A 27,394-nucleotide genomic window follows, 5' to 3' on the forward strand; every position below is an offset into this window, starting at 1 on the left:
CCAAAACAAAAACAAATAAACAAAACCTCTAAGATCTTGGCTAGTCGACTGAACAGTGCAGGAGCTTACAGTACTAACATTAGAAATATATGTTCATAAGTTTTAATCTCTGGTGTCGCATGTACACCGACATGATTCCTAGCCTGATCCCTAAAGCCCTGATTCATTTCAGCCTCACCTCACTCAGCAGTGTGTAAGACACAAAAAGAGGTACAGCCCCTGCCTAGTACCACCATCAGAATTTGTTTGATGAAGACTGAGAAATAGTACAATGGATCGGACTCTATCTTTGTATACCACTGGCCAGGGTTCCATCCACAGCACTCTATATGATACTCCTTGCCTGCAAGGAGTGATACCTGTGCAGAGCCAGGAGTAAGCCCTGAGTACAGCCAGACATAGCTGTGTTCAGGGCTTACACCACCATCACCACCACCACCACAATAACAACACCAATAACACAATAACACAATAACAACAGCAGCAGCAGCAATTACAATAACAAATATGTGTGCGTGACATGGTTCAGAACTTTGACCCCTGATGAGCACATGTCTCCTGAGCACTGCAGTGACACCAGCAAGCAGTACAGCCAGAATATGTTTACCTCTGTTAAAGAGTGTGACCCCCAGGGGCCAGAGAGATAGTACAAGGGTTAAGGCAGTTGTCTTACATGCGGCCAATCCAGGTTTAAATTTTCAGCTTTACATAGGGTCCCCTGAGCACCACCAGAGGCCACTTCTGAGCACAGAGCCAGTAATAGCCCCTACACATACATGGGTATGGTACCCTCAAACAAACCAAATAAGGAAAAAGATGAGGACCCTTGGTGAAGACATGTGCAACCAACACAACTGTAAAAGTACAAACCTCAAAGAGCACCTCAAGGGAGTATCCAAGTTCCATCACATGATGTGTGATTCCCAGTGAACATCACGGCTAACCAATATGTGAGTACTAGTGCGTGTGTGTGTATGCAAACATCACCCTCATCATTGCAACACCACCATCAGCAGTGACAGGAAAGGAATGGTAGATGGGAAGAAAAGAAAATTTCAAAATCAACATGTTTTCAAGGAGCTCCACCAAAGCCAGATACCAGATACCAACTCTTTTCACTGGAAGTCTAACTTGCTCATTCATAAACCCTAAGACCTTAGACAATAGATTTTCACTTTGGCATGCATTAGTTTCCTCCTCTGGCATGGGCCAATCACAGTCTCAGTTTGTAAGGCTTGAAGGAGCAGGTAGACCCTTGCAGGTAAGCTAATACAAGCAGAGACCAGCAGATAGTATTATCAGGGAGTATACCTGGCATGCACCCAATCCATGTTCAATTTCTGGCTCCAACTAGGCTCCTCTGAGGTATTGCTCAGAGAGAGTGCTGGGTGACACTGTAGGGCCCAAGTACCTTCATATCCTTTAGCTTTTGCACTGAACTGATGGCCCAATTGGCCAAAAATTGCTCTTGGCTACCCAGACACCAGAGGCTTGAGAGCCTCTGCCTGAAAAAGATGCTCTAAGAACTGAGCCATACAACTGAGTTGGGGGGCTTGGAAAGGAGGACCATTGGGGTCATTGGAGGAGGGAGATGATTGGTGGTATTGGAATTATGTGCATGAGAAACCATCATTAACAGTATTATAAATCACAGAATTACAATAAATAAAAAGCAAAACCAAAAAAGATACTCCAAATAATGAATGCTCAAATAGAGGTCAAATATACCATCACTAAGGTCATGACCATGAGGAGCTTTCTTAAGACCCAGAGGTTGTGTTGGGTTTTATAATCCTGCAAGTGCTCTGACAAAAGCTTATCTGAGAGTCTGGGAATGTGGGCTCAACCTGTCATACCTTAAGTCTAACCAGGGTTGGATTTTTGGTGTTGATTTCCAGTCTAAACATAGCACCACAATTTGCCAAATACTTTGTTCACATGTTTGCCCCCAGTCCACATGCTCCACTCCCAACCCAAGACCCCTTCAGTGCACAAAAATCATCACCCAGCCTCTGTTCCAGGTAGATCAACCTTCACTACTTTCTGCAAACTTCTTGCTCCCTTCCACCTCTGTGACCTTGCTGGGCCTGTTTCTCTGCCTCTGGAATAATTTTCTTCATCCTCTGCCGAGCACATGCCTAAGCACACAGACAGCTAAGTATTTGCTCCTGGAGGATGATGAGAATAAATCTTGTTTCTGTGTGAATGGTGAATGACACAATCAGAAAGAATAGAGTTATTTTTTTCTACAACAAGTGATGAATGCAGTTAGGGTAGAGAAGAGTCCATTATGACCATGATAGTTGGAACTGATCACTCTAGACAAGATCTGGGTGCTGAAAGGGGATATGCGTGGTACCCCTTCATTAACAATAGAAAAAACTGTAGTGTGTGTATGTATGAGAGAGAGAGAAGAAAAATGAAGTAAAATGACTGCCCCAGTGGCAGGCAGAGGGAAGAGTGGGAGGAAACTGGAGACATTGGAGGCGGGAAATGTGCACTGGTGAAAGGTGGTGTACATTCTATGATTGAAACTCAATCATGAACAATTTTGTACCCATGGTGCTTAAATAAAGTAATTATAATAATAATAAAAAGAATATGATTAGCTTATTTGGCATGGCCTGGGCTGCACTTGCTAGAAAGGGGAACAATTTCAATGAATATGTATTCATTAACTCTTTGAAATGGGGTGATATCTTGTTGATGGTCTGAAATATCTCTTGAAGTAGTCATAGGACTGGCTTTTCTGGTGGAAATTTGCTATGTGACTTTGGGGGAAATTATTTCACTTCTCTGGGCCAATGTTGTAAGTTTTGTAAATCACTCCATGAGCTGTCCAATGGAGTAGAATGAGTATAGGACATTTGGGTCCAAATCTTACCTTTTGTAAGTGAGAGGGGGTTCCCCAGTGGACCGTTCTAGTGATGTCAGTGGTTCCATCCCTGTGGAAAGAAAATCAACATCCCTGCTGAACAAATAGGGACAGGAATAATGGCCATGTGCTTGCTGTAGGAGTTGGAGCTGTGGGCAGGAATGGAGCTGGGAGGCAATATCAAATTTCTATCCTCAGCATCAATATGAAGGAGTTCTACACAGCTGTCTTGTTGGAAAAACACTCCTTTTTGGTCACAGTTTTAGTTTTATTGTCTCCTCCAATATATATTGAGCTATTGTGATTACAATATTGTTAGTGATAGTTTCATGCATACAATGTTCTAACACCACCCCACTCCCAGAGTGTCCACTGCCCTCTTCATCAAGGTTAAAATCATTCTTACTTCCTGATGCACATATGACCTCACCCCTAGCATACCACACCATTTTGACTCTATCTTCCTTTGACTCTGGTTTCCTTGGATAAGGCTGGCTCTGAAAAGAAGGGGCTTGAGATATATTACAGTGGATAGATCTCTTGTCTTGCATGGGGTGGATCCAAGTTCCATCCCTGGCACTACATATGGTCCTCTAAACCCTACCAGAAGTGAAGCCTGAACATTGAACCAGGAGTAAACCCTAAACACTAGCTGGGTGTGGCCCCCAAACCAAAACATATATTAAATTAAAGGAAGATTGGTTCTGGGCTTTCTGGAAGGCAGAAGGGGTTCTTCTACTTTTTTTTTTTTTGGTTTTTCGGACCACACCCTTTTGATGCTCAGGAGTTACTCCTGGTTAAGCGTTCAGAAACTGCCCCTGGCTTGGGGGGGAACCATATAGGACGCCGGGGGATCAAACCGCTGTCCTTCCTTGGCTAGCGCTTGCAAGGCAGACACCTTACCTCTAGCGCCACCTCGCCGGCCCTGGGTTGTTCTAGTTTTATAGAGGAGGAAGTTGAGGTCCAGAGAGAGCTCAACAGTCTTGCATACTCACATTGCTATTTACTGGGTTTTAGAAAATTTCTGCAGTGCTCTGGGACAAGGGGCAGAGTGTGCCTTTTTCTCTCTATTTCTCAGAAAAATCCACTGATACCATGAGACTCACAGCTGGCATTGAATCCACACACACTATTCTCACCATCATAAGCACAAAGCTGAAGAGTTGAAGCAATAGTATAGTGTGTAGGGCATTTGCCTTGCACATGGCCAACTCAGGTTTGAGCTGTGGCACCCTTGAGTCCTACCAGGAGTAAATTCTGAGCACAGAGTCAGGAGTAAGCCCTGAGCACTGCTAGGTGTGGCACAACAATGAAACAAAGAATCTTTTCTGAATCCTGAATCCCTGTGACTCAGAAGCAGAAACCAGTGTATCTGTCTCCCATGCCTTAGTCCCAGCTCGTCCTAAATCCAGAAACACTGGGAGGGGTGGGGGAAGAGTGCTCAGGGTCCTGCTCTTAACTCTTCCTTGGAAGCAGGTCGTGAGGCGTGGCTGACTTCTTCAGAATTGAAGAGGAAGTGAGGTGACTGTTTCCTCAGCCTCACCCTGCTCTGAGCAAGCCCCATGAGAGCAACATCCAGCCACTTCTCCTTTGTCACTGACCATGTCTGGTATATAGAGCGTCCAACTGGGGCCTACCAAAAGCAGTAAGACCTGGGCCTTGGCTCCATGGTTCCCAGAGCTTCACTAAGAAGCTATGGAAGGCTGTTGTCAGAAGCCATTTCCCCAGGTTCATTAGTTCAGTGCACCCCTTTCTGTATTTTTGGCTTCCTAGATGCAAAGCAAAAGTTCTTACAGTTCCCCTCATCTCAGGTGATGTTAAGAATTTGGAATAAATGGGGTTAAGACTAATACCATTCCTTAGAACCTCTCTACAGTTGTCATGACCATGCATCATTGGTGGGGGTTAATATATCTTAAGGGAAGCAACTGATGTCATAGTTGCATACAGATTTCAGTGAAAACACTTTAGGGGGGTGTTGCACAGATTGGGGAGTCTTAGTGCAAAGGGCAAGGCCCCTTCTACTTAGCCCAGCACCTGGTAGTTTGAACTCTCAGACACATGTAGATGCTTTCAGACACACCAGGATGATTGTGTGTCCTGTCCAAGTGTCTTCCAGGTGTCACCGAAGGTGGCTTCTTTCACCTACCTGCTGCATTTGGAGGCCTGATAATGCTACCATGCATGATCTGATGTGGTGATCTCTTCATGCATGGAATGAGGGGCAGAGACGAGGCAGAGGTGCATGCTCAGCAGGTAGTGTGCAAAGCCTTGTGGAGGAAATGGGTGGAGCATGTGTGCCACCAGGCCTCTAAGCATGGCTGACAAAAGCACACAGTGAAAGGAAGGGACTTGCAATCAGGTGGACTTGCAAAGGGAATGTCTTCTGAATTTTTGAAGAGGCAGCCCACTGCATCAGTGTTAGCTTCCCATGGCAGGACACTACCTGGCCAGTGTGAAAACAGGAAATATGCTCATTGGCAGTCAATCCAGGTCTCTTCTTTCTCAGATGAAGATACGGAGACCCAGGAAGCTCTTGGCTGTCCCAGGATGTCTGAGCTGAGCCTGTTAGACTAGGTCTGGGTTAGAGAGTACATACCAGTATTGGCCCCCAGAATCCAGCAGGTACATCTCGTTTATGGAGAGGTTGCGGTGCTGCTCCTTGGTTGGGCTGGGAAGGGAGAAACAATGAGAAAGGAGTAGCTTAGCCCTGCACTGGGGATGGGGAGTGGAAGTCATGAATAAAGCTGGAGGGACCCTCTCCTCAGCCCTAGGGGTTGGACCACAGGCTAAAGTCCTTGAGGAATCATCATTTCTCAAGCCACCTTGTAAGAGTACAGAGGTGTGTGGCCTCTGACAGCCTGAGCATACAAATGTTTGTCCCAATACCTTGGTGAACCCAGTTAGGGAGAAAGGAAATAACCCAGTGGGTGTGAGTTAACAGAACTTTACAGTTTTGTTAGAAGACCCCCTTCCACAGTCCAGCAACAACTTTGACATAAGGAGAAACAACCTTTTAAGAATCTGAGGTTAAGCTGGACAAAAATTTGACCTAGAGCCAAACTCTCAGGCCAATATTCTTTTTTTAAAAACTGCGGGCCACTTCCAAGGGCAGAGGAGGGTCTCTGGGAGTCAGGGCACAAAAAAGGATACCCCAGGATGGGTGAGAGAACAAGAGTTAGCAGGGCTGAGAAGTTCCACGTTGCCACTCCAGGCAGAAGGAAGTGGGTTGTGTCTGCTGAAAATTTGGAAGACACTTGGGGCAGAAATTCTTGGGTTTGGCAAGCTTTGTTTTTGGAGGCATCTGACCTTTCCCTGTTCTACTGATGCCCAGTAGATGCATCCGGTTGACTTGCCTCACTCCCCCAAATTTCATCAGGTGGGCCTGCAGGTATTTGTCTTCTATGAGACTGAACCTCTGGCTTGGACCTACCTTGACTGGTTCAGGCTGTGCGAATAGGCCTTTCTCCTTATGGGTTTGTGAACTTTAAGAATTGGCCAACATAAATAACTCACGGGAAACTAAGGAAAAGTAGTTGACTGCAACCCTGCCTTTCTTCTAGATCTCTCACCTCTGGGCACTCACAAGTTCTAGCCTTTGGGGAAAAACTGCTCAGGACTTTTATTTCCAAGAAGACTGTCAAGCCACTTGCTTGGGTTCTACTACCCAGGGATGCATTTCACACCCCAAATTGCTCAAGTTTGTATGTGGACTCAGAGCTCAGAAGAAACCCTTCATCTCGCTGGCCATACACTAGAATTTCCCCCACCACATACACACACTTAATACATAGGATTCTAGAAAGTTCTTTCTATTGAAATACATTGAAATACCTGTAGTGGGCCAGGGCAGCATTCAAACCAGAAGCAGATATGGTTTCAAAACTGATTCCAGAGGAGTACTTTTCTTCTCTGGAAAATACAAGGCAAGGAATGATCAGTGAGCAGACTAGGGGTTAAGGTTGGATCCAGGGCCTTGAAACAAGGCAGAGGAAGTTGTATTTGCTCTCCAGTCCCAGACCTGTTGCTTCTGGAACAGTCAAGGTCAGAAGGAGGAGACTAAAGACAGTAATACTTTCTTCTCCACCTCTATTTTTTTTAAAAAAAATTTTGGGGCCACACTCTGAAGTGATCAGAGCTTACTCCTGGCTCTGCACTCGAAAATTATTCCTGGCAGGCTTGGAGGACCATATGGGATGCCGGGGATTAAACCTGGGCCAGCTGCATGCAAGGCAAACGTCTGACCTGCTGTGCTATTGCTCCAGCCCCACCTATCTCCAGTTTGTAGATGGGGAAGTCAAGGCCCACATGTCCTTTAGAGAGTGAAGAATCCTAATTCCCTATCTCTGGAGATCCATGGCCCACCTCCAGCTCCAGAATAAAACCAACTCCTTAAACCTACCATCGACCCATAATTCCATCAAAACATTCTATTAAGAAGCTCCCATCCCTATCTGGATATTCTCTAGAGGTCCAGGGCCCAACTAACCTGGCCGGTCAGCATGACCCAGGGAAGGTCAAGCTTAACCTAAAGCAGACACTAGGGGGTGCTATTGGGTTGTGGCGCTTCAAGTTGTCTGACTTGAGAGGTGCTGAGGATGACATCCAATACCCAGGGCATCTCTCCCTTGACCACCCAGGGCATCTCTCCCTGACCACTCAATAACCTATCTGAGAGAGACTCCAAATACAAAGTCGATCTCCTGTGCTTCCTAAGTAAGGAGACCAACCCTTCCTCCCAGCACTCCCACCCTTTCCCAAACCCAAAGAGTCATACAAAGGGAAAACTGCACTGGTTTACCTTCGGAATTTGTTCACCAACTCTGCCCCCGAGAACTCGTTCACATTGCCTTTCTGCACATTCTTCTCCAGCCAGCATAAGTATCGAATCACAGCCACTGCATCCCGCACCTAGATGGAGGGAAGCAGAGAAGCAGATTGAGGACTGCTCTCCACCAGGATTCCAGCAAGACCCGAGCTTAAAAATTTAGAGGGAGTCAGAAAGAAAGTTCACTGGGCTGAACACTTGCTTTGCAGTCAAGAGGCCCAATTTCTATCCCCAGTGCCACATGGTCCCTCAAGTCAGGAGTAACCTCCAAGTAGCCTCTTTATACCACCAGGTGTGGTCCCAAAACACACAAACAAACAAACAAATACAAAACAATAAATATCAAAAAGAGAGGCCTTCACTGGCTTTTTGATCATATGAAGGAACTCTTGTCAATGTTTATATACATGATTGTACTTTGGACATGCTTAGGAATGCCTTCTTTTTTGTTTTGTTTTGTTTTTTGGGTCACACCCGACAGCGCTCAAGGGTTACTCCTGGCTCTGTGCTCAGAAGTCGCCTCTGGCAGGCACAGGGGACCATATGGGATGCCGGGATTTGAACCACCGTCCTTCTGCATGAAAGGCAAACGCCTTACCTCCATGCTATCTCTCCGCCCCCTAGGAATGACTTCTTATGTTATAGAGATGCTTACATCTTTTTATTTATTTGCTTTTTGGGCTACACCCTGTGACGTTCAGGGGTTACTCCTGGCTATGCACTCAGAAATTGTTCCTGGTTCGGGAGACCATTTAGGACGCTGGGGGATCAAACCAAGGTTCGTCCTAGATTGGCCGCATGCAAGGCAAATGCCCTACTGCTGTGCTATGGCTCCGGCCCCTATATGCTTACATCTTAAAGTATTGACAGACTACGGTAATTGTGATTTGCTTTAAAAGTATATAGAAGCAGAAGAGTGGGGAGCAGAGGTAAGGAATGTGGGGTGCAGATGGCATGGGATTGGCTACAAGTTGAAGATTGTTAGATGTGCAACAGGGGGGTTGGAGTAATAGCACAGCCAGTAGGGCATTTGCCTTGTACTCGTGTGGCCAGCCAACCCAGGTTTGATCTCTGGCATTCCATATGGTCTCCTGAGCCTTCCAGAAGTAACCCCTGAGCACCACTGGGCGTAACCCCAAAATCATAAAAAGGAAAAAAAAGGTGATTACAGGCAAGATTGTAATGATATCTTCTCTACCTGTGTAACCACCAGAAGCAGTTATAAAAATGAGACAGTTTATACTGACTTTCACCCCCTTTGGGGGGATTGCTCAGGGCTATCTCCTGTCTTTATATCAGGGATCGCCCCTGGTGGTGTTCAAGGGACCATATGTGGTGCTGGGGATTGAACCCAGAGCTTCCCACAGGCTAGGCAAATCCTCTACCACTGAGCCATATCCTCAGTTCAATTTATCCTAATTTTAAGAGGGATATCTGAAAGATATTCTGCTAAGTAGGGTAGGAAAATTATTAGCATTTACATAGTACTTGGTATATGTCAGGCAGTGCTCAAAGCAATTTTTATTTTCAAACACATTTTATGATAAATTAATATAACAATTTCATTTGTATAAAATATATACATATATAATGCCTATGTCTATATTATGACCTGCATATAATATATTCTAATTAAATAATAATATATTATATGTTATTCAATTTGTGGGGTCTCCAAAGTGGTGCTTAGGGGGCTCAGAAGTCTCTCCCAGAGATTCTTGAACAATGAGACTGGTAGTTCAATGCAAAGACCACAGATTGTGGTACTTGGAACCAATAGTGCCAAGCATTACCTGGGCTACCTCTGAATGCTTGGAGTGCTCCAGGGCTACACCTAGTGATACTCATGTGGTGCCAGAGATCAAACAGGATTGGCCACATGCAAGGCATGTACCCTAGCCTCTGGTGTTATAAATGATAATTATTGAATCCTCACAACATTGCTATGCTATAGATTACTGTAGATGCAGTTTATAGATGCAATAATTGACTGACCCAAGTTCACCCAAATAGTGAGAAGGTAGGAATGTGAAAGAACTAGGGTTTGAATTCAAGCAGCCTGATTCAAGGATCTCTGCATTGAGATAAACCAATGGCACCTTGCTGGAGGAGTAGGTGACTCGAGGGTTTGCTTAGTAGTTACGGGTCTGCTTCTCAGTGGCATTGAGGATTTCTTCAGGCTTCTGCAGGCTCCCTTCTCTCTCTCCTTTCTTCCTTCCCTCCTTCCCTCCCTCACTCCTTCCTTCCTCTTTCTTTCTTTCTTTCTTTTTCTTTCTTTCTTTCTTTCTTTCTTTCTTTCTTTCTTTCTTTCTTTCTTTCTTTCTTTCTTTCTTTCTTTCTTTCTTTCTTTCTTTCTTTCTTTCTTTCTTTCTTTCTTTCTTTCTTTCTTTCTTTCTTTCTTTCTTTCTTTCTTTCTTTCTTCTTTCTTTCTTTCTTTCTTTCTCTTTCTTTCTTTCTCTTTCTTTCTTTCTTTTTCTTTCTTTCTTTCTTTCTTTCTTTCTTTCTTTCTTTCTTTCTTTCTTTCTTTCTTTCTTTCTTTCTTTCTTTCTTTCTTTCTTTCTTTCTTTCTTTCTTTCTTTCTTTCTTTCTTTCTTTCTTTCTTTCTTTTCTTTCTTTCTTTCTTTCTTTCTTTCTTTCTTTCTTTCTTTCTTTCTTTCTTTCTTTCTTTCTTTCTTTCTTTCTTTCTTTCTCTTCATTCTTTCTTTCCCTCCTTCCTTTCTTTTTTCTTTTCTTCCTCATTTTCTTTTCCTCCCTCCCTTCCTCTTTCCCTCCCTCCCCACTTCCCTTCCTTCCATTTTGTTTTTGGGCCAAACCTGGCTGTGCTCAGCATATACTCCTGACTCTGTGTTCAGAGATCACTTCTGGTGATTTTATGTGGTATCAGGGAATAATCTAGAGTGCAAGACAAGCACTTTAACCCTTGCACTATCTCTCTGATTTGGTTCTCATTTCTTTATATTTTTGTTTTGTTTTGGGTAACACTGGGCTGTAATCAGGGCTGATCTCTGGCTCTGGGTTTGGGAATCACTCCTGACAGGCTCAGGGTATTATATAGAGTGCAGAACATTGAACCCTGTGTGCAAGGCAAACCCCCCCCTGCTGTGCTATCACTCTGGTCCCTGTTGGTTCTCATTTGTTTTTGTTTTTTTTTTTTTTGTTTTTGGGTCACACCTGGAAGTGCTCAGGGGTTACTCCTGGCTCTACACTTAGAAATCACTCCTGGCAGGCTCAGAGGACCATATGGGATGCTGGGATTCGAACCACCATCCTTCTGCATGCAAGGCAAACACCCTACCTTCATGCTATCTCTTCGGCCCTGGATTTCATTTCTAAGCCAGCAAAGTTTTCAAGGTCTATGTCTGCCTGCTGTGAACTTACGTGGGCTGCCCTGAGTAGGGCCTGCTCCTTGCTGTTTTTCACTGCCTTGGTTGTCATCACTGGGGAGTAGATGTCTTTCACGAGCTTCTCCTGTCGTGGGAAGAGAGAAAGACATCTGAGAGTCCTGCCCAGGGCTCTGTGGTATGTGGAAAGGATTAATAGAAAGTCCCTATTAGGGAAGATTTGTTTTTCTCTACAGGATCAATGCCTTTCTTCTGTGTGCTTCCTGGCTCTGCATGGCTTTCCTTGTCTTTTGTGTTTCTCCTTCCCTTACCCCCAAATCCCACCAACACTATAGGGCAAATTTGAACCTGGCTGGTACTAGCTAACAAAGGCAGCTATGTCATAATTAAACAACTACTACTAAATGCTGTGTATGTGATAATGGGATTCATGCACACTATCTCTGTAAGATCTCTTCTGAAGTTGTCATTCTTTGTGACAACTCTTTTTTGTGTTATACCTAACAGTGTTCAGGGGTTACTTCTGGTTCTGCATACTGGAGTTACTTCTGGTAATACCTGTGAGACAATATGGGATTCTGGGGATCAAACCCAGATAGCCGCATGCAAGGCAAATACCATACACACTATACTAACACTCAGACTCCAAGGTCGCTATTCTTTTTTTTTTTTTTTTTTTTTTTTGGTTTTTGGGCCACACCCGGTGACGCTCAGGGGTTACTCCTGGCTATGCGCTCAGAAGTCGCTCCTGGCTTGGGGGACCATATGGGATGCCGGGGGATCGAACCGCGGTCCGTCCTAGGCTAGCGCAGGCAAGGCAGGCACCTTACCTCCAGCGCCACCGCCCGGCCCCAAGGTTGCTATTCTTACAGTAATTTTATAGATGAAAACAGTCCAACACTGGCTAAGTCACTTGTACAGCTAGATAGGGCCAAGGTGGGATTCACCCTCAAGACTGATCTTAAAACCTTTTTATGTCAGCATCTGTTCTCTGGATTCTCTCCAACAGTCTCTTATCTCTCTGTGGATAGAGGTTCTTTTTTCTGCCTCTTTCAAGGGTGTCTTAGAATTGGTGCACCATTATTAACCAGTTAGAATTTGCTGGAGACTCAAGACTGAGACTTACTGAAACAGGAAAAACCTGGTCAGGGCTACGGCCTAGAAAACTCACCTTGGGTATCACTTCATAGAGCCCATAGTTGGTATAACTGGTTCCAATCCAAATTAGCACATCTCCCGAGACATAGGCCTGGACACTGTCACGGACTTGGTTATATGCCTCAATTTGCACACACATGGCATCCGTGCAGCTAGCATTGAGATACTGCAGGGTCTCTGAGCTTAAACGACTCTTGTTCGCAAATAACCTGCATGAAGAGGAAAGATTGAGCTGGTCCTGGGGGTCTGTATGAACAATGAAAAGGACAAGTGACCTTTGGATCTGAGAGGTCAAATGCGAGGGAGCCCAGCAGACCAGATTCAGAGTCTATGAGAACAGAGGTCAGGGGTCAGGGAAAGCCAATTAAAGGTTCCCTAGAGGTCTCTGTTGAGTATAGCTGCCAAATTCATGAATAGGCTGCACCATTTTGGCAGGAGCAGTCCTGGCGACAGTGAAAGGTGCAGACTGGAAAAAGAAGTCAATGATAGCAAGCCAAGAAAAGTTGTACCTGATGGAGTTCTTGGTGAGTAGCGTGTAGGAATAGAAGAAAGGGTTATAGGGGATGTCTTTGCTCCGAAGGTTGAAGAGCCCTGGGGAAGAGAATCATGGAAGACATGCAAGACAAGTGCCCTAACCCCTGTACTGTATCTCTTCACCCAGATACCTGGCTTATTAAGGCACATGATTCTTACAGAGCCCTCAGGTCTGCACATGCTCATGGGGAGGAGACCTTTGCTCTGGAGTCCAGGACTTATGGGCACTGAGAGGAACCACCCACTCGGTCCCCAAATTCATACTTACAGGCTGTCTCATCAAGTGCTGACAGAAGGACTGCAGTTGGGGCCAAAGCATGTGTCTGCATTTTGCTGCGTATGTTAGATACTTTCTCCTGCCAGGTACTTCCTAGAATCAGAGGTGCCCAATGAAAAGATAAACCACTCCCCTCCCCTCTTTCCCTTCTCCTCTCCCCTTTTTTGTGGATTTAAAAAATATCTTTAAACACCTTGATTACAAATATGATTGTAGTTGGGTTTCAGTCATGTAAAGAACACCCCCTTCACCAGTGCAACATTCCCGTCACCAATGTCCCAAATTTCCCTCCTCCCCAACCCACCCCCACCGGTACTCCAGACAGGCTTTCCACTTCCCTCATTCATTCACATTATTACGATAGTTCTCAGTGTAGTTATTTCTCTAACTGTGCTCACCACTCTTTGTAGTGAGTCATGAGCTGGACCTTCCAGCCCTCCTCTCTTTTTTTTTTTTTTTTGGTTTTTGGGTCACACCCGGCAGCGCTCAGGGGTTACTCCTGGCTTCATGCTCAGAAATCGCTCCTGGCAGGCTCGGGGGACCATATGGGACGCCGGGATTTGAACCGATGACCTTCTGCATGAAAGGCAAACGCCTTACCTCCATGCTATCTCTCCGGCCCCCCTCCTCTCTTTTGTCTCTGGGAATTATTGCAAAAGTAAAAGCCTTCTTCTCCAACTCAATTATGAGGATCTGTTTCTTCATTATGTTGCCTTTGGATCTCTGTTGCTACCTTGTTTTGTATCTTTAAATCCCACATAGGAGAGAGGCCATTCTGTATATATCTCTTTTTTTCTGACTGACTCCACTCATATGCTAAGTGTACTTCAATCTTTATTTGGCCCAACGTATAGAGAAGGATGCTGAGGACTGAGAGAGATAACTTATGGGAGGTTTATATATGACTCAGGATGGAGTTGAGATTTGAACCCCAATCTCTTTGATTACATATTCTACACTCATTCTATATAAATGCTGGATTTTCTTGCCAAGTATTATCATTCTCCAAATCTGTCCTTCAACTCTGTTACATGACTGTTCTTTCTGGGATGTTTATATCTTGGTTCTAGGATATCAGTTTTCATCTTTTCTCCCAGCTCTCACAAGTGTATGTAGAATTTATACCTAGGGACTGTGGAATTTTCTGGCAGGTCTTAAATATTAAGGGTAGCTTAAGTGAGCATTTAATGCCAGTAAGGTGTATTATACAGGACAGGAAGAAGGCTCAAAGGATGAGAGTCTACACTGGCTTTGCTTTAGAAGGTACCTTTCTAGTTAGCAAAACTCAACAAGAACTAAAGCTATATTTTTCAAGTACTTTTTTTTTGGTGTGATAAAATACATAGACCATTGAATGCATAATTTAAAACATTTGAAAGTGCAATTTGGCAACTTTTAAAACATGCACGAAATGGTGCAACCACCACCAACTACTATTTAATTCCAGAACATTTTCATCATCCCCCAAAAAAGTCCTGTAGCCATGATACAATCCCTGCTCTTCCCACCCCTTCTGGAAACCAAGATCATTTTCCAACACTATATATTGGCTTCTGCTGGATGTGCCAAGCAAATGGAACCAGGAATGTAGGGCCTTTTCTGACAGGTCTTTTTTTACCTCAAAGTATATTTTCACAGTATGTGGAAGAGACATGTTTTGGAGATAACAAACAATTGAATTTAAATTGCTGCATACAGCTCTATCTGAGTAACCAACTTTCCCTCATTTTCTCTTTGCCTTTTGCCCCTATAGAACTGGTGAGAGGCTGGAAAAAGTTTCTGGAAGACTTAATAACTCTATTCTTAGCATTGTCTTGGTTGTCTCCACCTCCCCAATACGAAACCCCATTGGACCTCTCTACAACAACATTCAAGCCTGTACCACCGAGTTGAGAATCACTTAAGAGTGAGACCCCTGGAATTCTACACCCAGAAACTACTGGAGTTTGGTGATGGTGGTGATGCGGAGGTCCCTGCCACTAACCAAAGCAAAACAACACATCCTCAACACTCTTGTTTTTGATCTTCCAGATCCTGATTTGGCCAATGGTGAGAAATCATCTGACCTCTTCCCCGCATAGCCCTCCACCTCCATTCCCAGATTTCCCCACTGAACCTCCCTTCTTGGCATGACTATGATCTTCTTTATCTGAATTTTATCTGAATGGATAAAAGTTTTGTTTATACTTGAACAATTTTGGAGAACAAGTTTCTTAAAACACACACCAAATGGTGTCAGGAGGCAGAAAGAATGATTCTACACATTACATCAGAATGGATAAAGAAAACTGGACCAAATATACGTGGTTTCATCAGACATGCTATTTTGAAATTTTCCTCCTGCTTTTTGGATAACTTTCCAAACCAGACATGTTCATGGACCCAAGTGTATGGGCCAGGGCCTGGCACATTGCTTAATATTCCACGGAGCCCAAGTCTACTGTCTTGTTCAGAATTCCCGGGAAGACAAGAGGTGGGGTGGCCAAGATACTGATTCATAATTGGTGGCCTGCCTGGATTTTTAACAATTTTTAGAATCATAGAGTGTGCTGTTATTTGCTACCATACACAGATGGTGTCAGTGATATCGAGGTTGTTGATGTGAGAATTTGGGGTGGGGATCAGTTAATTTTCTTTTGTAACCTGACCGAAACATAAGCACTAATCTGTGCCACAGACTGAGCCTGAATTGATGTATGGCCTTTGTCCACCTGGCCCACTTGCCAGCAGCTGTCTCGCATCCAGATTCCTCTGCACAGTGGACCACTACCAGGAGGCAACATTAGAACGGTTCAACTCACACTCCCTTCAAGACAGAGAGGAAGCTCAGATCTCAGATCACAGTTTTTCTCTCTTCTGAGGGATGACCCTCCCTCCCTTCCTCCCTCCCTCCTTCCTTCCCTCCCTCCCTCCCTTCCTTCCTTCCTTCCTTCCTTCTTTCCTTCCTTCCTTCCTTCCTTCCTTCCTTCCTTCCTTCCTTCCTTCCTTCCTTCCTTCCTTCCTTCCTTCCTTCCTTCTTTCCCTCCCTCCCTATATTCCCTCCCTTCTTTCTTCCCTCCTTCCCTTTCTCCCTTCCTCCTTTCATATCTTTCATCCCTTATTTCCCTCCCTCTTCCTTCCTCCTCCTCCTACTCCCTCCCTCCCTCCCTCCCTCCCTCCCTCCCTCCCTCCCTCCCTCCCTTCCTTCCTTCCTTCCTTCCTTCCTTCCTTCCTTCCTTCCTTCCTTCCTCCCTCCCTCCCTCCCTCCTCCCTCCCCTCCTCCTTCCTTCCTTCCTTCCTTCCTTCCTTCCTTCCTTCCTTCCTTCTTCCTTCCTTCCTTCCTTCCTTCCTTCCTTCCTTCCTTCCTTCCTTCCTTCCTTCCTTCCCGACTGATAGATAGGGGGTTTCTGGAAAGTAATAAAACTTTAGAAGATATTACTTCTCCCTGAAAAGCATGAGGAATCCATCTCTTTAAGATGCCAATCATGAATTCTTTGGAAATAGAGAAACTGAGACACCATCCAGGGATGGGTGAATCCCCTCACAAAAGGATAAGCTACCAGACAACCTAAAGTCCCTGATAGAAATATGAAGGGTCTAGAAAAAGAGCAAGGCTTTCCTGTGTAAACCCCAAATTAACTCTTATGTCTGCAGTTAAATCTGGGCAGAGACCATCTGGAGGAACTATATAACCTTTCTCCAAATGCCCATTCTCTATCTCTATCTCTTTCTCTCTCTCCTCTCTCTCCCCACATATCTTTCTTTTTTTTCTTTTGGTTTTTGGCCCACAGCTGGTGATGCTCAGGGGTTACTCCTGGCTATGCACTCAGAAATCGTTCCTTGCTTGGGGGACCATATGGGACGTCCTGGGTCAGCTGCATGCAAGGCAAATGCCCCACCACTGTGCTATCACTTAGGCCCCTCCATACATATTTCTAAATTTCTTTTCATAAAAACTGCTTGCTTCACCATTCCCTATTTTTTTAAAAATGACTTGCTTCACTGTTTTGCCTTTCCTGAAAGTTCTCTGTGAAGGAAGCAGATGTTCCTGGAAGGTTGTGCAGATGTGGACTGACTTTCCTGCAAAGAGAAATTTCTTGTTTGCTCCAGCAAGGAGTTTAGGAATCCCTGATAAGTCTACAGTGAGTGAGTGGACAGGCTCAGCTTGGCTGCTACCTGTGGTCTGGCAGGACTTAATGTTTGTGCTGTGGGGGTGCTCAAAGCATGTTTTCCTATCCTGACCCACACCAGGCATTTCTCTGAGTGACTCAGGAGGCTCAAGTAGAGAGGTGGAAGCACTGTTTTCTGGAGGCTTTCTCCCTTGCTCCCCACTTCCCCCAAGTCATCTGCAACCTCCACCCTCCTCTCCCCTACTTTCCCGTTTCTTTCCTCCCCCCTCTTCTCTCCTCTCCTCTCCTCTCTCTTCCCCTCTCCTCCCTTCCATTCTCCTCTCTTCTTCTCAGATTCCCTTCTCTCCCCTCCTCCACTCAATTTCTTTCCTCTCCACTCCTCTTCTCTCCCGTCCTTCCCTTATTCTCTCCTCTCCCCTCTCCTCCCCTTCTACCCTTCCCTCCTCTCTTCATTTCCCTTATTCCTCAAATCCTAATATTTTTTATTCTACCATTTTCTAGGTATGACCTCATGATGATTTTTAGATTCAAACTTTTTTGAGGGTTCATACCCAGCAGTGCTAAGGGGTCACTTCTGGCTCTGTGCTCAGAAATTGCTCCTGGTAGGTTCAGGGACCATATGGGACGCTGGTAATAGAACCATCTTCCATCTTGGGTCGTCACATGCAAGGCAAAACTACTGTGCTATCTCTCTGGCCCTAGATTCAAACTTTCCGAGGGGAGAGAAGCACAAGCACTATTTTATTGGATGGTGCAAGGAGGCATCCAAAGGTGGCTGAGATGATCCAGGGACCTCTCTGGGGATGCCCAGACAACTCAGTTGGATGGTTTAGTGCTTGGCTGTAGGATGCAGTACTACTTGTCAGGGACCACTAGGGCCACCATGGGAATACTCAGTGGCCTTCAGGGGAGGCATATGACATCAGGTTTACAATTTGGGTCTGGCATATTTAAAGCAAATATCTCCAACTGAGCTACCTCCCCAGTTCCCAGAACCTTACATTTGATATTTATTACTTTTTCTGTTTTGGGTGGTGCTCAGGAGAGATCCCTAGCAGTGCTCGGCAGACCATACACGATGCTGAGGATTCAAACCAGGGTTGACGTCTATGCAGCCTCATGCAAGGCAAGTGCTTTATTTCCTGTATTATTTCTCTAATTTCTATTTTGTTTATATTTTTTGTTTTTGAGGGGAGGAGGAGGACATTCAGCATTGAATCTTCTGGCTCTGTGCTAGAGCATGTGGTGTTGGGGATTGAACCCAGGCCTTCTGTGTGCAAAGCATGTGTTCTGTCTTTCTATGAGCCCCCAAATCTACATTTTATTTAGTTTAGTTTGTGGGGGATTACATCCGCTGGTGCTCAGGGTTTACTTTTGGCTCTATGCTCAGAAATCACTCCTGGCAGGCATGCTACAGATTGAACCTATGTGTGAGGCAAGCACCTAACCTACTGTACTATCTCTCTAGGTCAGAAATCTAGATCTTAAACAAGAATCTCAGGGGAATTCTTCTGTGGGTACCCATCAAGGTTTGAGAAACACTGCTTTCCTGCTTCTTTGGATGAATATTTCAGCCAAAGGAGCAGTAGCAATGACCTGTATTGCTACAAATTGGGAAACAATATAGGCATTCGGATTTACCTGTGAATTCCTTTTGCAAGGCATAAATGGGGGTGTTGAGAAACTGAGGTCTCTGTGATCCCCACACCACATCCACAAGATTGGTAGTAATGGATATCAGCGTTCTACCAGACCCTTCGAGGGTCTGGTTATATTTCGTCCATGTGTCTGCAGAGACAAGAAATTGTCACTTAGTCAACGGCACAAGGAAAATTATGAGTCAGGCAAAAGTAGTTGTCTGTTTAGCCTCTCATTCTCCTCCTGCAGCCCCATTACCCAGGGTTGTATCTAGCCTTCACTTGCTGCTTTCAAAGCCTATTGCACTGGGTCCTCACAATGCTGTCAATGACCAACTAGCTAAACTGGCCAGTGTCAGCTGTGAGGCCCTTTTGGGAATTTACTATCCATCTTAGTTTTTAAATCTTTGGGCTGCTGATGCTCATGGGTTACTTCTGGCTCTGTGCTCAGGAATCACTCCTGGTGCTACTCAGGAGACCATATAAGATAGTGGGGATCAAACTTGGGTCAGTTGCATGCAAGGGAAGTGCTTACACTCTGCCTCCTCAATCTATCCATCTTAACTTAAGCTCAGTGTCACAGCTCAAAGGAATGATACTAATCAGGCAATTTCAAAGCTGGCAGAAAAGTCAGTGTTCACCTAGGAGTCCTTGGGGACTCCCTCGGGAGGCTGTCTAGCTAGCTACCTGGAGTTCCAGGAATCAGGGAGTTCTATTCCTGACCACTAGGATGTAGAGGCAGCTAATTTCCTTACTGAGAAGCCCTCTTAACTCCTTTGACCCTTCTAGAAGAGACCTCACAAGTGATCTTAGTGACCTATTAGATTTCCTGGCACAGAGCATGGTTCTGGGCTCAACAGCACCCAGACAGTGACCCTAAAAATGACTCAGTAGTCAGGATAGTGCAAGGCTGCAAGTTCATGTCCCTTTGCTGCCCTCAAAGAGGACTGAAGTAATCATCATAGCTTGGATGTTAGTGTTCACCAGTAATAGAGTTCCTGAAAGCAAAATCAGTAGCCTCAGATGCACTCAGGTTATGAGTATGTAACATATAGGTTACAAGAAGGCTAGTAGGAGGTTTGAGTAGTAGCCAGGCCATATGAGGTTCTGGAGTCCACGGCCTAGTGGAAAAATAAAAAAGCACACCTTCCCTTTTTGATCCAATAAATCATACAGAGACCCCAAGACTTCTAGGTTAGGTCTCCACCTTCATGACTTTAATCTGCACCCATTCTTCACACTGTGTTTCATAACAATCTATGAAGACATCCCTGATGCCAAAGAGTGGGCAGCTGCAAGGTCAAATATGGTGTTGTCACAGTTACTTTGGCCCTCCTATTGATGCAGGCTGTTTTCTGTACTAGGGAAACTGACTGGCTCTCAATTGTGTGGAACAGGGAGAGACTGAGGAGTGATGTAGGGGCTGAGGGAAGAACTTACCAATGGAGAAGAGGAAGGGGTCGAAGCCTATTTGCCCATCCACGGGAATCTCAGCAAGGAGCCAGGTGACAATGGGAGAGACGCCAACTAAGAGAAAGACAGGAAGTACAGAAAAGTCACCTTCCAACTCTAGGATCTCCCCTTGGGCTTCTATTCTTGGTGGTCCTGCCACATTTGTCCCTTTGGATATCAACATCAGATTCTTCATGATTCTTGCAAGAGGCCCATCATGGCCTTGCCAGCCAACCCACTTCACCCATACTTTCCCCAGGGCTTGGGGAACACATGTGTGGGGCCTTTTTCACCTTTCTTATGGAGTTCCCAGTTGCAGTCCATCTGCCGCTCAGCCTGGGTCCAATAACGACTGTCAGTCCAGACAGCTGCTTTCTTCATAGTCACTACCGCGTTTCCTGAGGCAGCATGGAGAATGGAGGTGGTGACAGGAAAGGAAAGGTGTGAGTTGAAACGTGAGTCATATCAAACTGGATGTGTCCCCAGGGCCCTCTGAAAATTATGTCTTTTCTCTACAGGAAAGAGGTGAAGTCAGGTAAGGGTAAAGGGAACCTTGGGGAAGCAAGCCCAATGTGCGGTTTGATTTCATGTTGAAAGACTCTCCTACTTTTAGTCATTTAGCGGAAGTGTGGGGATCTCCTTTCTTTCTTTTTTTAATATAATTTTTATTTTGATCATAGTGGCTTACATATTGTTGACAATAATATTTTAGGCACATATTTACATAAAATCAGGGGGGATTCCCATCACCAATTTGTCCTCCCTACACCTCCGTTTTTGTCCTACCTCCCATATGCTCTTCCCTCACCCCCAGGGCTGCCAGAATATGGGGTCCCCTCTGTACCTAGCCTACTACTTAGTAATCTTGCACCTGTTTGGTCCTGGTGCCTCCCTTATTTCCCCCTCTAACTGGGGGGGGGGCAGGATTAGCTAGTTCAAGTTACGTGGTTTTGTTTGAAGAAGAGAAAAGTAATAAACTGGGCTAAAAGTCTAATACGCCGAAAATAAGCGGAATTCTTCTAGAGAGGTGCTTTCAGGTAAGATGGTGTGGTTGTCAGTCTCTAGCCTCAGTGACGTACAGAGCCAGGAAAGGTCTTAGGTCAGGCAGAGAAGCCAAGAATGCCAGTGCCTTTGGCTAAGATGGGCCCATGATGATCCAGCCAAGGCACTTTGAACCCAGGAGAAGCTAATATTTCACTCAAGGGGCCAGAATAAGTCTAGGAGACCCCTCGAGACATATACAGGACTTCTTTTGGCTCATTTGGCCTCCAAGGGTGAGAGAGAAAGTGAAAATTTCTGGCCAATTAAAACTCTCAGCCCCACCCCTAAGTTGTTCTGTGACAGAATCAGTGGACCCCTAGTGGCCAGATGTGGAAGTACCAACTTTCAGAACTGGAGCCCAGTGCTCTGGGGGCAGAAGCCACTGTGCCAGGTCACATCTGAGTTCTGTGCCCTGGGAAGGCCGGTGGGCCACCTGCCTAGTGATGAATTTGAAGCAGAGGGAGGGCTCTCAGGACTCTAGGTCCTGGGTCTTGGCTGATAAGTGCTTCTGTGACTGTCATTGCATCTAACAGAAGCAATAAGGGCTGGTTAATGGCTGTCACCTGTAGACCCCGTGAAGCCTGTCATCCATGCACGCCTCTTATCGTGTTCACTGATGTATTCACTCTAGGAAATCAACGACACCATGTCAGTCTCTTCAGACTTTACACAGAAGGCTGCAGCATGTCCTCCTTCTGTCTGTATGGTTGGATTCAACCAGTTCTATTAGTCCAGAAACTCTGGGTACCTCTTCTAGGAAGTCCTCTGGAATTCCCCCCAACTCTCAGGAACTCCCTTTTCTTGAGTCACTCTATCACTTAAATTATTTATTTTTGGTATTTAGGTCACACCTAGGGTGGCGCTCAGGGGTTCATTCTAGCTCTGCATTCAGAATTTGCTCCTGGCCGGCTCGGGGGACTATATAGGAAGCCCGGATTCAAACCACTGTCCATCCTGGGTCTACTGCGTGCAAGGCAAATGACTTACTGCTGTGCTATCTTTCTGGCCCCTTTATTCTTAAATTCTAAGTCCCATGGTCTATCACTGGGCACCTGTGCAATAGAATTGTGTTCTCCCAGATAAATACAAATTCTGTGCAGTCTGAGATCTAAGGTTTTTGTACTCCTGGAGGCTTTCTTCCAGTTGTGACAACATCCCCTCTCCCCAGTCTAGAATGGTGCTCTGAATGCTCTGGTACTCTGGGTTCATCATAAATCACTTTGTTTTTTGGTTTTTAGGTCATATATGATGGTGCTCAGAGGCTACCAGACTATGTACCTGGGCTCAGGAATTGCTTCCAGGGGTACTGAGCATTGAACCTGGGCCTTTTGCATGCAAAGCATGAGTTCAGCCTGCTGAATTACCTCTCCAACCCCTGCAAAAATAGTTTTTTTCTTTTTATACATTGTTGTGTTTTGATCTTCCTGATACACAGATAACATTCCCGTTTCCCAGTAGAAGAAACAGCCTCAGACATGCACTTACTCCAGACTCTTAGCCCTTTCCACCAAGTGAGAAAATGAGTTTAAACAGTCTTTTTGGTGCCAAAATGCCTTCTATTCCAACTGATATGTGCTGCTGCTGGGAAGGTGAACAGGGTAGGGGTGGAGTCAGTGGTGGGAAAGGGTGGGGCAGTGGGTAGACAGGCAGTTCTTGTCTGGACTATCTTGCTTCTTGTCCATTCGTTCTCCCCATCGTAGAGCACTGACTCATGTATTCTGGGGCACTGGTTCTTGTCAATGCTCCATCCTTCAGGTTATGGGAAGAGGAGACTTGAAGGCATCTTCAAGTTCTTCCTGTCTAATTGTTCAGTCCCTTAAATATTCATTTTAGATCTGCTATCTAAAATGGATCCAGGGCCAAATATGTGGCTCTGCAGCAGAGTGCCTGTCTCACATGAGTGGAGCTCTGGCATCCCAAACAAACATGCATAAATTGATCAAAATCAATTCTTTTTTTTTCAGGGGAGAGCACGAATGCAGTCCCCCACTACCACAAATTATTTCCCACATTTGGGGAAATTGCAGGGGCCAGCACACTCAGAGTGCAAAGGGTGAGCCTCTCCCTGGGGAAACCACCTTCGTGATCATGGTATCTCCCCTGCCAGGTAAGTATTCAAAATCAATTCTGAAGCGAATAGCTTCATTGCTGATGGTCAAGAAGATTTTGCATTGCTGGAGAGATAGTTAATGAAGTGAGGGCATGCAGTGTATGTGCAAGGCCTAGGTTTGTGCTTCTCTACTACATTTTCCCCAGTGCTGCCTTGTAAGCACCCACTAAACACAGAGCCAGGAGTAACCTGGAAGCACAGCCTGGTGTCACCTTTCTCCCCCTCCAAAGTAGACTTAACAATGTATTTTCTCTGCTCTAAAGGAACACAACCTTTCAGTTACCCTAAACTTTCCTGTCCAAGCTCCCCATTTCCTTCACTTGGTCTGACCCAATCTTTCCTCTGCTTTCACCTTGAGTCTAGAAGACACCTTTGGGTGGCCAGTTCTCAGAGGCCAACCTGGGCAGAGAGAGCAAGGGTGGGGGAAGAAGCATCCTTACCATGTGGGCATCTGTGTCGGGAATGATGTATGCTAAGATATTATGGGTCTGCATCTGCTTGCGGAGGGCTGTGAGCTGCACTGTGGTGTTGACTGCAGTCTCTGGAAGGTACTGACAGGTGGCAGGAAGACAGTAAAACACATTCATGGACACATGGAGATTATAGAAAATGACACTGGGGCTTCCAGCTTCTAGAGAAGCCATTAGATTTTCTAAAGGAGGTGGGGAGGAGGGGCCACCCTGAGGATCATGGGGAAGATGTGAGGGTTAGACTTGAATCAGGTAGGGCCAGAGCTCCAATACAGTGGGTAGGATTCTTGTCTTGCATGCAGCCCACCTGGGTTCAATCCCCAGCACCACATATGGTCTGTAAAGCCCCTCCAGAAGTGATCTCTGAGCACAGAGCAAGGAGTAAGCCCTGAACACTGACAGGTGTGACTCAAAGATGGAACAACAACAATAGACAAGAATCAGGTGCCTTTGCTGGGCAGAGACGAAGTTGTTAAAAAAAAAACTAGAGAATGCCCTTTTGTGATAATAATAGGATATGAGGTTGGGATGGGGGGACTAAGAACTATAAGAATCTGAGCCCAGGAATTAAGCCAGATGGGAGACTCTCTTTGGGTATCTTGAACTAGAGTTGCTAGATGTAGCAAATAAAAGTATAAATGCACACACAGTCACACTTGAATTTTAGCTAAACAACAATGAAAATTTTAGAATCATTTTGTGGGGAGGAACCACATCTGGAGGTGCTCAGGGACCATTCTTTTCTGGAGTCACTCCCAGAAATGCCCAGGGGTCACTCCTGAGTCTTCTCAGGAATTACTCCTGGTGGTGCTCTTAAGAGATGCCGGGATTTGATTTGGGTCAGCAGTATTCAAGTCAAGTGTCCTCCCCACTATGCTATTGCTTCGGCATCAATATATTATTTTTTTAGGTTTTTAGGGTCATACTCTGTGATGTTCAAATATTACCTCCTGGTTCTGTACTCAGGAACTGGCTGACTCAAGGGACCATATGGGATAATGGGGACTAAGCCCAGTTGACCACATGCAAGGTAAATAACCTGCCCACTATACTATCATTCCAGACACCTCGGTTGTCTCTGCAGTTAGGGGCTACTCCTGGTAGTGACAAAGTTTGATTAGAAACTGTTTCTAATGTTCTTTTCAGGGGCCAGATAGATAGCACAATGGTAGGGAGTTTGCCTTCCCAGGACTGATGGTGGATTGAATCCCGGCATCCCATATGGTCCCCTGTGCCTGCCAGGAGTTATTTCTGAGCACAGAGCCAGGAGGAACCCTTGAGCGCTGCTGAGTGTGCCCCCCCCCCCCAAAAAAAAAAACCCCAAAAAACAAAACATGTCCCTTTTACTCTCTGGGGCACCTTTATCCTAGAGCATGAGTTCTTCCTGGAAATTCACACACAGCCAAATTGTCTTGTATTTCATTGGAGAACTATGTCAAGTTTCCATTCACTGGTCCCAAGTGGCAGTTGAGAGTGAGTGAGATAACCCCACCCTCCTCCCCCAACCTTTGCCCCAGCAGTTTGGGGACATAATCTAGAAAGATCCCCCAGCCAGCCATTTCTTTAAACTTCCCAAGATTTCTGTTTTGTTTTGCCTTTCACTCAGTACTAAATCCACATTCGTCTTAGAATAAAAGTTTGTGGTCTGATGATTCATGCGCCTGTCCCTGTGGTCGCATAAAGTCGACACTACAAGCAGATGGTCCCTAGGCTTCAGCGAACTGCTTGCAAGCCCAGCAGCTTGGGAAGTGGGACTTCAGTGGAGGCAAGAATAACTCTGGCCTCCAGTTAGGCAACTGAGGACCATTTCGCTCCAATTTGCTAGGCCCTCGGCCCTGTCCCCACACCCCAGAATTCTTGCCCAGGTCTCTGGCCTTTCCATTGATTCTTCTAGCCCCCTTTTCCTCCATCCCCCCTTTTCTGTCTGCCTCTTTCTTTGCGATTTCTAGAATTTAGATTACCTCCTCCTCCACTTCCTCCTCCTCCTCCTCCTCCTCTTTGTCCCCCCTCTCCCCGCCCCCTCCTTTGATTCTGTCTTAGCCATCCACAGGCTAGCTGGGGGCCTCTCCTTCTATGCCCCTCCTTCCTCCCTGCCAGGCTGGAAGTAGATAGTGCTGTGGGAATGAAAGTCATAAGGGGGGCTGTGGGAAGAATGTGGGGGCAACGATGGGCGGATGTTAGACACCTGAGAATGTGCGGGCTGCCCTCCTGGAGTGATGTTAATCAGAAACAGGGGCCCCAAGTCCGGAAATGGGGAGAAAGGCTGGTGAGAGTGTAAGGTTAGGAACTGAGCCCTTGGGGGAAGGGAGGAAGGTGGGCGCTGGGGGCAGGGCTGGTAGGGGAGGAGCCTCACCGGCGGGTTGGTGGAACAGTTCCGAACATCTTGTCTTCCAGGATTCCTTGGTTTTGGGTGGCCTGAAACACAAACTGGAAACCAGGAAACAAGTCCCGGGTCATGTCATTTGTGTCCAAAGTTCCTAGAAAGCACCGCATCCCCCCACAGGTCTCTATCCTATTTTCCCAATGCCACTTGATAAAATCAATCACATTTCATAGGCAATCAGGCTGAACTGGATGGCACCCCGGGTTACAGTCAAAGAAACCTGTTTCATTGACAAGTGATTGTCACTTTTGGATGGATTTTAGTGTTCATTAAATCTATTTTTCCCTTCTAATCTAATTGGGTCTTTTCAGGGTCTACCGAACTGGAAAAGTTGTGTGTAAATTAAATTTTTGTAATCAAATTTTTTTGAAATGTTCTACAGAATCTCACTAAATAATCACCCCACTTTCATTTCACCCTTTGTTAAATCTAATTTTTATATATTGAGTTTGCTTAAATTCAAGGTCCACTTCTTCCAGTTCTTATGATCTAAATCTGCCTATCATTCCAGAGACTCCTTTTAGATAGTTAAAACAGGCAACTTCACTCCAACATTGTCACCTGGCCGGGAAAGGTGAGTTAGCATGGAAATTTCCCCAACTGTGTGCCCAGCACTACACTCGCCATTTTCTCTGCTGTATCTCATTCCACACTTGCAACAACCCACTACATCTTGTGTTACCATCTCCATTCAGTAGGAGAGCAAACTGAGGCCCACATAGATTTGGTCACTCGTCAAATTTTGCCAGAGTGAGGAAATAGTAAGGCAGGAATATGAACTCAGAGCACACAACTATTTAAAAAGTCTAACATGGTAAAGTAAACCCTGAAAGGATAGCTTATGTGGAGACATTATTTTTGGTTTGGGCTCTATCCTGAATTTGGTGTGACCCAAGGAGAGTCACCAATATTCTTTGGACAAATATTTCTCGAGTATCTATGCGAGACAGTGGACTAAGTCGCATAGGTTTTAGGTCTTCCCAGCCTGACTGTCCAGTGGTCTCTTCAATGCCCACTGCTTTAAAGGCTTCTCCTCAGAAAGTAGTAGATGGTGCCTGAGGATAGGGGTGCAGGAATATTTCTTTTTATTGAGTTGACCGGAAGATGAAAGACTTGGGTTCAAGATCATGAATATACTGTTTAGATGTGTTGGTCTCATAAACTCAATGGGAAAGGTGA

At 45.4% G+C, this 27,394-nt stretch overlaps 2 protein-coding genes and 1 pseudogene across 2 annotated transcripts in view; 1 reads left to right on the forward strand and 2 right to left on the reverse strand.

The window, feature by feature from the left end:
- Positions 1-27,394, forward strand: part of APLN (apelin) — a 552,821-nt gene that overhangs the window by 383,885 nt on the left and 141,542 nt on the right. The window lies entirely within an intron of this gene.
- XPNPEP2 (X-prolyl aminopeptidase 2) overlaps positions 1-27,394 on the reverse strand; it is a 43,488-nt gene that overhangs the window by 8,294 nt on the left and 7,800 nt on the right. Inside the window, 14 exon segments of the mRNA XM_049766724.1 lie at positions 2,885-2,945; positions 5,475-5,546; positions 6,710-6,787; positions 7,677-7,786; positions 11,082-11,171; positions 12,216-12,411; positions 12,712-12,793; positions 13,005-13,106; positions 18,764-18,910; positions 20,200-20,286; positions 20,505-20,609; positions 21,816-21,879; positions 23,803-23,913; positions 26,186-26,259. Coding sequence (XP_049622681.1) covers positions 2,885-2,945; positions 5,475-5,546; positions 6,710-6,787; positions 7,677-7,786; positions 11,082-11,171; positions 12,216-12,411; positions 12,712-12,793; positions 13,005-13,106; positions 18,764-18,910; positions 20,200-20,286; positions 20,505-20,609; positions 21,816-21,879; positions 23,803-23,913; positions 26,186-26,259 — 1,379 coding nt within the window.
- Positions 23,214-23,367, reverse strand: LOC125999958 (uncharacterized; annotated as a pseudogene).

This window comes from Suncus etruscus, chromosome X, assembly GCF_024139225.1.
Source record: "Suncus etruscus isolate mSunEtr1 chromosome X, mSunEtr1.pri.cur, whole genome shotgun sequence".
NCBI classification, from domain to species: domain Eukaryota; kingdom Metazoa; phylum Chordata; class Mammalia; order Eulipotyphla; family Soricidae; genus Suncus; species Suncus etruscus.